The sequence below is a fragment of the Hipposideros armiger genome, unplaced genomic scaffold, assembly GCF_001890085.2.
Source record: "Hipposideros armiger isolate ML-2016 unplaced genomic scaffold, ASM189008v1 scaffold_394, whole genome shotgun sequence".
In the NCBI taxonomy this organism is placed as follows: Eukaryota; Metazoa; Chordata; class Mammalia; order Chiroptera; family Hipposideridae; genus Hipposideros; species Hipposideros armiger.
Window position 1 is genome coordinate 1,131,230 of NW_017731744.1, and position 12,517 is coordinate 1,143,746.

Consider the following 12,517-nt stretch of genomic DNA (forward strand, 5'->3'; position numbering starts at 1 on the left):
CATACCTGGCACGGCAACGACATTCTGCAAGCCTCTGTAGATGGTCCAGGTAAGTGTCAAAAAACTACTTGGCCCCGTCTTGTGCCATCTTAAACTAATCTTTACTACCTAGTGGAGCGTCCACAACCAAATAACTAAAATATTTCTTCCCCTAGCCCTTGCAGAATAAAGATACCAAAGCTGGTGACAGATTATGAAGTGATAGTAGTGTTATCACATTACAGCCCTGACATCTTAGGAAGGGATTATGTTTCGATTTCTATGCAAGTTGAATAGGAACTACATTTTAAACACACAACATGAAGTATTTGCACCACATTTATAATGTGCAAATGATATAGCATGATCAAGATCTGTACTTTCAGGATAGAAAATGGAAGCAAACATAAAAACTCACAACTAACATAATTTTGAAAGTTTTGTGTGGAAACTCTGTAGCAATATAAACCAAATAGCTGTCAGTTTAATGTAGTTTCAGTGTCTGTCTGACACTTCCTATTGTAATTCAACCATCTAATCATTCCCCCTTCTTAAGTGTAAATGTGATTTCACACTTTTACCTGGTCAGGTAGCTTTCTTATTATTTAACAGCTAAGTACTTGATAATGATCCCCGCTATTTGGTGGCAATCTCTGGGGATGTAAAAATGGTCCAAGAGCAGCTATAATAAAAATTAGGTAATTGATGTTCAGAGTGGAACTTCAGATGCCATTGTGCAAATGGAAAAATGTCTTGGTCTAAAATTCACTTAGGATGGAACCTAACTAAAGTGTGAGATGATTAACAAAAGAGAATTAATCTGATTCCCCTAAACTCCCTCTGCTTGTCTTTATTTGGTAAGGTGGCCTGTAAAATTTTTTTAAATGACCCTTCTAATGTACCTTCATGCTTCCTTAATCTCTATTCCCAGGACCCAGTGAGAGCGATCATGATTTACCCCACCTTGTTGTTCCTCCTATAATATAAATAACAGTAGCTTTTTAATAAATAAGTGAAGTGAGTGGGAACGGAAATAAGCAGGCACAAGATCTACCTATCACATGCCAACTATACTTTAATAGAAAATAAAAAAAAGTCTACCTATATGCACGCTATTGTGATGTCGCAGACTACAAAACATTAAACATAGGCAGAGTAATTGTTTTGGTATAATAAAAGCACGTCCCCTAACTAAAGAAAATTAAATGTGATAAAGAGAAGAAAAAAAGACTGATGGCAGTTTGAGTGTAGTGTATTTGTTCTTCGTTTTCCTTACACACTGTGCCAAGTTTTGTACTCTTTCTGTTTCCAATTTTGCTTTTGGTGAAGGTTTCTCGAATCTCAGCAATCCCACACATAAACATTTATCGTTATATCCATTAAGACTTAAGGTTTTAGATTTTCAACTATGAGGGAGAACTCAGCCAAAGATGCTTGAAAGATAAATACGTTTAATTAGGGGCAGAGGATGATCATTAAAGGAAGTCTGACTGCTGCAGAAGTCATTAACAATCTTAAATGAAATTTTTATTTTTATGATAGCCATTTACATGTATAATAAGAGCCAATGATTCTTGGGAGCAGTGTGACAGAAACAGAGTGTGGCGAGAACTCATGTAAGACATACTATTTAAATGAGCTGGTGTTAGCTATTCATATTTGTTAATGAACTAGATATGCAGGGCTATAAGAATGAATGTTCTGATGCTTTAAATTTTAATATCTAGAAATCAAGGGTAAGGACCAATTACTAGAATTTCCACCCTTACAGGAATAATTAATAACGATATAACAAATGTACTGCTCCAAACTTCTAAAAAAAAAGTTTAATTTAAAAAAATTAGGATCAATAATTGAAAAACAGCCAAAACTGCAATGTCAAGCTATAGTAGTTTTTGACCATGGCAGCTTTTTGCGTTGGTTATGGATCATAATTCCAAACGTTTTAATATACAATAATCCATATGAATGCATTACAAACCCCGCTATCACCTGTGGTTAATGGTGCCTGTGACACAAATGAACAGGCTGTTCTTTGCTCTTACCTTTATGGTAAATAAACTAGCATTCTGGAGTCACAATAATTAAATAAAATGTAAATCCCTAATCTCATTTGGCTATTTGGACCAAGAAAGTTACCCGGCTATTACCTGTCTAGTTCTAATGATTAGTAGTGATTTATTGTTCTTTTTTTTTTTATTGTTCCAAAAGTGCTCTGATGTGGTGCCTTGATGTCTAATGAAAAGAAATTGGTCTTAAAACACTACTCATTGTTTATCCTGCCTCTTAGATAACACATTTTTCTTCTGATAAAATATTTTTCTTTTATTGTTCAAAACACACAATATAGACAATAATTCTAATTCGGGTGCTGTTTTTTATTTAGTAGTGTTTTATCCCTGGTGCCTGAGTGTCTACCACCATACCTCAGCACATAGCTTTACTCTGAGATAAGCCTCTCTCCTTTGCTCTTTCTCCCATGCTTTCTGTAGTTTGTCTGCAGGATGCAGGTTTTGAACTGAAGAGCGCAGTGGAGTTCTTACTGTGCCTTTCCGGTTCCAGCACAATCAAAGTTTTGTGTTTAGAATTGTCCTTGACATTCTTTCGTCCCACAATGGGGTGGACACAGTGTGCTGGAAACCATGACATCATTATCATTGACACAGACTTAAATAAATCACCTGCATCTTGGCTTCTTTCTGCTTATTCAAGGATTCTTCATCTGAAGGAAGAAAGTGCTCTTTATTTGTACAAACCTTCATCCCAAGGGTGACTGGAAAACACAAACTTTTACAAGTGTTTTAAAAATAAATATACTATGTGGTTTTAGACACAGTATGCTGAGTCAGAAGTGTCTTGGAAAATGTTTAAGGTTAGGTGTGAGGCAGAAAGACAGCCAGCGTTGCCCTTCACTCAGAAGAGATACTCCTAAAGTACATATTATGTCCTTCTGAATATAGATTCACGTGCAACTAAATTAAATAAGCATATACATAGTATTTCAAATGCATGCCTGAAAAGTCTTAATGTTCATCATCATAAATTGATCTTGAGCTTGCCTTTTTTTTTTTTAATTTAAGTTGATGCTCAGTAAATCGAAGCAAAGTACATTTTAGGTAAAAGTGAGACCATCTCAGTTGCACAATCTTTGGTAAAAGAGGGTTATAACTAAAGGGTTACTACAGAATGCAATGCACACAAAGTGCCGACTACACCTTTGTACACCCAGCATTTAATAATTTGGGAAGCCACCACCTACTGTAACTTCTCTTTATTTTTTCATAAGAAAATGACAATGAGGAAGGAAGTGCAGCAGAAATCTTGAACATTACCACTATTATGCAAAAAAAAAAATGCTGTTAACTGTTTTCCCCTCAGTGACTTGATCTCTCAGATGGAAAACTTATGATACTTCTGACTCTTAGCTACCAGAAATCACATGAGATGAGTGAGGAAGAAAGACACAAAAGCTATATTTATATCTAGTACTGAACTTCTCAGAAATACCTTAATTCAATTCCTTGCAGCAACTGATAAAAATATCTGAGGAGGGAGCCTTTCAACCGATCAATTATTACAATTGATGATACAATATTGCTATGTATTGAACTTCTAAATATTTTATGCAAAATTTCCCTGTGAAAGTATTCCTTAAATAAGAGAGAAGTCCACAGCCAAGAGTGAATTTAAAGTGGTTGTACAGTTTAAACAAATATCCTTTAAATTTTCTGACTATGATGTTCAGTGGCATTAAATTAGCATCTATGTATTTTCCCTTAAGAAGCCCAAGTTTTCCGGCTGTGACCCATAAACAGATAAGCTGCAGGACACTACTTGAAAAGCATACATTTTAATTTTGCTGTAACATTTGCTAGAACTTGTTCTATCAAATAATTCTGACTAGAATGTGATGAGCAAAGAATGATTGGATCAATTTGGGAATTCAGAGACTTATTTAAAAAGTTTCTCTTGTTTTAAGTAAAATGCTTACCGCAGAGAGCAATTTACCCTGGATCATGTTTGTTTCTTATTACTATTGTTATTATAAAAAACACAATTTTTAAAAGCTCATGTTTCACTTTCTTGGAGAATTTTTAACTGTCAGCTGCCCTTCTCTGCCCTCTCACATACTCTACAATTTAGTAAGCAGAAAATTCAAGAGTTCTCCTATTTTTCACACTCCCCCTTTATTAAAATATTGCCATTTTAGAAAATGGCATTTTATCATTGATGAGTCTTCATCTTTAATGTTACATATTTTCATCTTCATCAGAACATTGAGCTGTTGTTATATCTATATGGTTTTCATCTGAAAGTGACTATGATTCTCCACTGGGGCATAAATAAGGAAGGAAGATAGTTATGGAATGGCAGGGAAAGGAATAAAGAAGGAATGTTTTAGAAGGTGACATAAAACAGTGAAACATATTTTCAATACTTCTGGGATGTCTGCCTTACAAACTGGGCATTTCATGCTTTCATGTGTAGAATTAGCTTTCTAAAAACATATGCTTGCATAGATTATTCCCATCATAGCTTCTCCAAAGGGGGAAAAAGTATGAAAATAAAATAAGAAATTCTGACTTGCTACTAATCATCCAGGGTTACGGGAGGCATAGCAGCTAGTGTGCCTCTTCATAAGTACAAATACTTAGTTGCTTTTGACTCTTATTGAAAAAATATTATCTTTCCCCCTGCTTGTCACTAGCACTGCCACCAGAAGAAAAGCCTTTCGTTTGCCCCAAATAAACACCTCTGTTTTTCACAGCTTGCAGTAATGCTTAAAGTAAATAAGTTCTTGTGCAGCTAGCACTATTGGATTCATTCAATTGCCTGAACAAAGCTATTGTTTAGAGGTTTACAACAAGCCTTTTCTCTGTTTCCTTTAAAAGAAATCTTCCTTGTTCCTTTGGTTGGCATGCTTAGTATAGTAAGCCTTTCTACAATTTTCAAATGCTAAAGATAATTTTCCCCTACAGAAGAAATGAAGGAAGACTATGACACTATGGGGCCAGAAGCCACGATCCAGGCCACAGTTAACAATGGTACAGGTAAGTTAAGTTTATCACGCTAAAAACATATTGTCCTGTGTCATGTGGATTTAGTGAGTCAGAGAAAGAAACACTATCCCTTCCATTTGTATCCCCATGACTTAACAAGTCAGACGTTACAAGTCTGTTGTTTTGTTTCAAATCAGAACTCTATATTTTGGTATTTTATTCAGTAAACATATATTTTATTCTTAATCTCCTAATTTGCCTGTGAAAGCTGAGAACGAACTGCATAAATAAGTCTTTTCAAAGTATGAGTTTGTCAAATTTCTGGTAGTCATTTTTATTTTAGAAGATGGCATAAATAATTTTAAAATCAGAATATAATATGCCTATTCTAGCCACCACTTTCTATTAGTCATTGAGAATTCAAATGATAAGGTGTAATTTCAATTGTGAATTTTTTTTTACAGAAAGGTAAACCAAATTTCCATGAACATTCCTCACAAAAATTGATCATCTGAGTTCCTTTATATACTTTCTTCACTTTAATTCTCCATGCCCTCTAGCCCCCCTAAAGAATGTTTTGTAGACAAGTTTTACAAAGAACTGACAATTTCACTTCTTTTCAATGAAGCTAAAAAGTTACAATAGGAAGGTAGTAAGTGATGTTTTGTGTTATTCTGCTGCTACTATAGAATGGAGTTCAGGACACTTGCGAAGGTCCCATAGTCTTTCCCAAACACCGAGCAGTGTCTCCTCTCACACTCTCACGTCACCAGTGCAAATTTACATTGACTCACTATGCTTATCTCTCTTTTCCTGAATAAGCCTCATTATTTTTGGTGTTTCAAACAATCCCTATTACTACATTACCAATATTAGCATAGTACCTGATATAAGGTTATCTTCCAAAACAAAACCAAAAAAGTCACATAATTACTGCCACTCAACTCATCAATGAAAAAAAGTTGCAGTTTTATGAACATTTAGAAATGTAAATAATTAAGATGATGTTCATATCTCCCTTATGTGGATACACATCATAATAAACTGCTCATGCTGTGCTTCTATTTAGAATGCTCGTATTAATAACTTACAAGGCACTAATTCACTTTCTTGGGTGTAAAATAAGAGAAATAATGAAAAACTATTGTAATTTTTCTTTCATTTGAATAACGTCAATTTAAGGTACAAAAATAAAACTGCACAATATGGGATTATGGAAAAGATACAGAATTAGGAAACAATCATCCTGATTTTTAGGTACAGCTTTGGTAATAACTAGGTTGTGACATTGGACAAGTCAGTTTCCCTCTTTGGAACTCACTTCCTACACCTGAAAAAAGAATAGATTGAACTAGTTACTTCTTAAGAATATTTCTAGTTTTAATATTCTATGTTGCAAGAATATCCTCACTATGTAAAATAGAAACAAGACAAAATAACTTCATATAAAAACATAATAATAAAGAGATACCATAAATTAGTTACTTTCTATAACGTCCCAATTCATGAGATCAAAAACGGCTTCGTGTTTCCTTTAAAGATAAATACTAAATTTAAACTTCAGGCATAAATAAATGCTAATTTATATTAACTTTATAGGCACTTAAAGTGTCACAAAAGTAAATTTATCCCACAAAGTGACAATTTCCTAGCTGTTTTACAGACTTAAAGTCTAAAGTAAGGTTAATCAAAATTGTTCCTATTCAGGAGATGTAAAAATCAATTTTGAATATTTTTTTTACCTAGCTTTAAGATCCCTTTTTCTCATACTGCTTACTGTTCCTTATGGTTCGTATGTATTCGGTCAGTAAATAAATAAAAAAGTATTCATCGAGTGCCTTCTAATTCACTGTTGTGTGTTTGTGTGATGAAAGATGGGTCAGGAAGTCTAAGACATTTATTGTTTAATTTGGAAGATGAGACTAACACTGAAGAAAAACTTATGAACAATAAGTGAAAATATGTGATAAATATGCAACATATGGTAGGAACCATAATTATTTCAAACTATAGAAGTGGGAGGGATCCTGTGGGGTTAGTGTTTAGGAAAGGTTTCATGAAGGAGGTGAACTAAGTACACTTTAAATAGTCATAGAAGAGTGACAAAGGGCTTTCTAGCAGAAGAGGGAGTATGTAAGCCAAAGAAGGGAACTGCGATATTTATTCAGAGGAGAGTCAGTAAAAGGATTTGGCTTGACTCAGAGGGTCCTAGGAGGCAATTCATGGGAAATGAAGCTGGACGTTTAAGTTGAAGCCAGTTGATGGAAAATGTAAAGTATCAAAAGAGTTTGGGCCATGGTAAACTACCATGATTTCTATGGGGAAAAACCAGACTTTGAGAGACCAACTGGAAGTCATTGTGGTTATTCAGGTGTGAAATGATAAAAAGCTTGTCTTAGAGTGGTGACAGTGGTGAAATTAGCAACATGATTTCTTAACAACCAATTGATTATCTGGGTGATGGAGTCAAAATGGCTTTAAGATCACACATCTGCATGTATAGAATAGGGCAATATTTGCCATTTCCAGATAGTCTGAAGAAAGATTCAATTTTGGGGAGCAGATTATGAGCTAGTCTTTAGACATAAGTATTTTCATATAAAAGGTAGACAAATATATATGAGAATGTCCATTGGAAATGAGGAAATGAAACCCAGGAAGTCAGGGCTGGTTATAGAGATTTGAGAGTCATGCAAATATATTCAGGTAATATTTAACATCTTGGGACTATGAGACTTACAATTGAGAGTGTGTGTTTATTAAGACAAGGAGAAAGCTGAGGCCAGGGTTCCTGCTGGGTAAGGAGAAAAGACAAATTCATTGAAAGAAAAAAAAAAAAAGATTGTAAGAGAGAAGAATAATTAAACATCCAGAATGTAAAAAAAGAAAATTCCAAAAAGGAGAGAGTGGTCAATTCAACCAAAACATGCAAATAATTACAATTGTGATAAAATGTTGAGCAAATACACCGGACTTGGTCATTAAGAATTTACTGCTGATCCTCAGTTTATAACTCTGCCCTTTTAGAGAATAAATACATATCTCTTCCCAACCATAAGCTTACTGCTTCTTAGCTCTAGCAAATTTGTAGCTGGTAAAGACATGTGGAACTGAAATGAGACATCTTTTCAAGTTGAAATTACTTATTAATGGACCATATCTTTCTCTTCATCCAAGTCTTTCTGATGAAGATCCAGCTGACCTTCTTCTGTAGCCATACCAACTTAAACGTATCTGCCTCCAGTAAACTCTTATGAACAAACTAGCTAACCTTGCCATAGATGCTATGGTGTGCTGTTAATGTGTTGTCTTTTTCAAATTAGATTGCAAACTCTGAAAGCATGGATTGTTTCTTTGGCTACCATATTGTCTATAAGAGTGCCTTAAAATGAATAGGCTCTCAATAAATGTCTTTATTAATGGAACTGTTTAATATCAGATACCATTGCTCTTTTCTAATCAAAGCAGAACCAGCAGACATTGGAATAGATAAATTTTAAACAAGTTAAACAAATTTTCTGAGAACAAGTGTTGTTATTAACTGGACTAGCTTGTCAAGGGGAGACAATGAAAACATTTCTAATATTTTTTCTCTAAATACTCAACACACAAATTTCATTCCTAGCTAAAAGTAATGAAAAAAACCTCTGAAGTTTTTCCTCAATTCTACAAATCTACAAAAATTATACAGTAAAATTTAACTAACTTTGTATAAACAGATAGTCATTTAGAATCTAAAAGTATCTCCTTCCTAGTATCTTCTGCTGAGTTTAAATCTATAGGAAGTAGTGGGAAGGTTTAATTGACTCACAAAATTCTAAAATTAAAAGTTACACTGCAGGGGTGTCTGGTTAGCTCAGTTGGTTAGAGCGCAGTGCTTATAACACCAAGGTTGCTGGTTTGATCCCCACATGGGCCACTGAGTCGCGCCCTCAACAACTAGATTGAAACAACTACTTGACTTGGATCTGATGGGTCCTGGAAAAAACACACTGTTCCCCAATTAAAAAAAAAAAAGTTACACAGCAGAACAATCCCTTAACTGTAATTTGATAGTTGAGGAAGGAGTAAAAAATGTCAGATAGCTGGTGGCAGATTTGGGGATAAACTCTCAATCACCTGACATATCCTTTTGCCTCAGGAGGTTTTTCACCACACTTTTGACTCTTACATACTTTATCTTATTAGTCATCAAGTACTATCAATTCTACTGTCATAAATAATGTACATCACTTTTATTTACCATTTTATTCCCTATCCTAATTTAAATCTTCATCTTTCATTTGAGCTATTACAATATCATGTTAACCAAGCCCCCTGTTTTGAATCCCTAAATTTTTGAATACATTCTTCACACTAACAAAGTTAGTTTGAAGTTGTTTTCCTAACACTTAGGGCAGGTAGATAATTGAAACTCATACCCCACCCCATTTCATACTCAACCTTATGTGGTTCTTCATTGTTTTCAGAATGAGTTGGGGTTTGAGCTGACTTGGCACCCTCCATGACCTAACCCCATCTTGCCTTTAATACCACTTCCCAGAATATGCCTCAGCTCTGAAAAATTGCTTACCATTTACACTCCTTTGCCCTTTGTTCATGGCTTTCCTTCAACCTAGAAAGCCACTCATTCTTTCCTCGCCTGATAGCATCATCCACACTCCTAAAGGCCATCTCCACCAGGGAGCCATCTTACAGTCTCCCACTCAGGATTAACCACTCGTTCCTTCTATAAAATTTATTTCAACCTCTAATATTATACTTATTCACCTGCATGTATGTTTTTCCCTACTAGATTGTAAGCTATTTGAGTACAGGAATGGTATGTTCACTTTCTTACCATAGATCCTCAAATGGTCTAGGTCAGAAAGACCTTTTGAAGAAATGAGAGCGTGAACGAGAGACAGAGTAACACTTGGCTTCTCTTCCATCTTTCCAAGTTGACATATTTTTGACATGTGGCCTGAAATAACTAACTAGACATTTCCTCTACTAATTTTCTAGCCTGAGGCAAGAAAGACAGTTACATTTGATTGGTCTCCAGCTTTCACGCCCTTCTCTATTTTGTCAGATCATATTCTTCCAACAATCTTTTTCTCGCTGACCAAATTCCCTTCTCAGAATCCTTAATTGCACCTTAGTACCTATGGAGGAAAATCCACATTCTTCACTGGCATTTTGTGCCATCCATTTCATACCAACGGTATTCCATTCTTGTCAGACCAAAGCCCTTAGTAATATCAAAGAGGAATTACATTTATACCCATCTGAATCTCTGCCCATGCTATTCCTTGAGACCCTCATCTCTCTCTCCCTTTCCTCCAGTCATCCAAATTGCACCCACCCTTTTGTTCTTCAGGGCCAGCTCATATCCCGTTTCCTTAAGGTGGTCATCCTTGAACACCTCAAACCACATCAATCTGTTCCTTCTCTGAAATCCCACAGCCTTCAGGTGCACAAAACTAATTTTAGCATATTGAATTGTTCTTCTTATATTGTTTTCACCTATTTCACTTAGTTAATTTCATGAAGACAAGAGATTTCTTTAGCTATGTAACTGAGATAAAGGATCATGATATCTACCTTACAGGGCTGTTGAGGTAATTAAATATAATATATATATATATATATATATATATATATATATATATATATATATTTATATTGGCCTTAGTGAGTACCCCAAAAATATTTGCTTTAAGAAAAAGACTATTCCTTGATTGCCTCCAAGTGCCCAGTATAACAATGAACACAAATGGTACTCATTTTGACTGGTAAACTGAATGAATGAATGGACGAATGAATGAATGAAAGAATATTTGGTGGAAATAGACTCTGAGAAGGCAGCCCCAATAAGAAAAACATTCCCTGTGCAGAGAATTAAGTCTAGCCTCTTCAGAGAGTGAAACCAGGATTTAACTTCCTGAAATGAACTTGTTAAAGGCAAGGAACACAACAGCCTTAGATATCACTTCTTTTTTATAACAAAGTTAGATTCGTAGCATAGCAAAATTGATTCATAACAACATAAATCCCGCAAACCCTGATTTATGTTAATAATTTTCCACGTTGCAGTTAATGTGTCTACATTTGTTTAAAGTTTTAAAAATGAAAGAAAATTGTATGTTTTAACACATAAGACAAAGAATGCATTTTTACAAAGAACCTTACATCTTTCAGATATTAATCAGAATTCAAATTCAGAATGAATTAATATGTAGAAGTTTTCAGACTGTGTGAGAAAAACCATTTTCCAAGAAGATTAGGGAAATGGAAACACTTGGGAGCATTATAAACATGAGTTTGCCTCTCCTAGTAGTAACAATGATCTGTCTTAGGTGCATGGTGATCATTAGCATGAATGTGGTTCCATGTGCATATCAAGACTCAAATAGGCCCCTGTTGTTTCCTCTTTGAAAGTGTGAAAGTTATATTTACTCAGACAATCTACTCCTCTAATTACAAAGGGTTATTAATAACCACCTGCATCCTTGCTTCCTTTACCGGGAAAAGAAAAGCACCTTGCATCCAGAAACGGGGCTAGGCCAATTTAGGCCTCAGTTCTTAATCTTATATAATGCAAGAAAACTATTGTCCAAGGAGTAACTACATTGACTCTAACTGTAGTCATTACACATGCTTACAATATTTTAAGAATAACATATAAGTGCTTTCACATATGAAAGATAAATGTTGTTTTGGGATGCTCCAGATTCTAGAGCCAAATAAACTACATTTGAATTTTATCTCTACCAGTTACTAGTTACTTGAACTTGAATATATAATAAGCTTTCATTTCTACATCGGTAAAATGGACATAACGATTCCCTGTGTAAAAAGTCTCATTGTAGGGATTAAGTGGTATAGTATTTTTAAAGTATCTATTACAAAGCCTAATATATATTAGATGTTCACCATATTTTGTTTGGTTTTTGCCAGTTTGTTTGCATCTACAAGTAAGCTTTAAACCCTTTAGATTCATTAAGAAATAAATGCATTCTGAACTAATTTCTCCCTTCACCCTGGTTTCTCATTAACTTCTTCTCTAGAAAACAAAAATACAATATTTAACAAATTTATAAATGGAAGTGCTAACCAGTCAATTTTAAGAGCCTTTGCCAATTAAATTCCTTGGACATCTTGGAAAATTACCCAGATAAGTTGTGGGAACAAGTTTCTTTTCACTTCTCTGACAATGCATTTGAGGTTAAATTATGAAAACTAAGAAGGAATGACTTAGTTTTCTGTTTCACTTTATCTTTATCTAGCATCGTTTTTTTTAAATGTAGGACATGATTTAGTAGTATTTATAATGTTTGTATACAATGATGATGACAGCTGTCAAAGATTTTTCCTTCACTTGGTCAGTGACTAACATCAGGAATCATATCTTTTTTTTTTTCTTCCTGCCCCGGATAACAATCAAATAAGCAAATAATAAAATGTTTGTTACTTGCTAATAGCCACTAAGATAATTGTGTTCATTCTCTTTAGTCAGTATTGTTTTGTGCAGAATTTGACCTGAGGTTTTTTTTTTT

General features: G+C 34.5%; 1 protein-coding gene across 10 annotated transcripts in view; it reads left to right on the forward strand.

Moving 5' to 3' along the window:
- Positions 1–12,517, forward strand: part of ZEB2 (zinc finger E-box binding homeobox 2) — a 132,558-nt gene that overhangs the window by 87,965 nt on the left and 32,076 nt on the right. For all 10 annotated transcript variants that reach the window (XM_019663534.1, XM_019663528.1, XM_019663529.1 and 7 more), the window contains 2 exons: positions 1–49; positions 4,959–5,030. The exon at positions 1–49 is cut by the window's left edge and continues 209 nt beyond it. In XM_019663534.1, coding sequence (XP_019519079.1) covers positions 1–49; positions 4,959–5,030 — 121 coding nt within the window. The remainder of the gene's footprint in view (positions 50–4,958; positions 5,031–12,517) is intronic.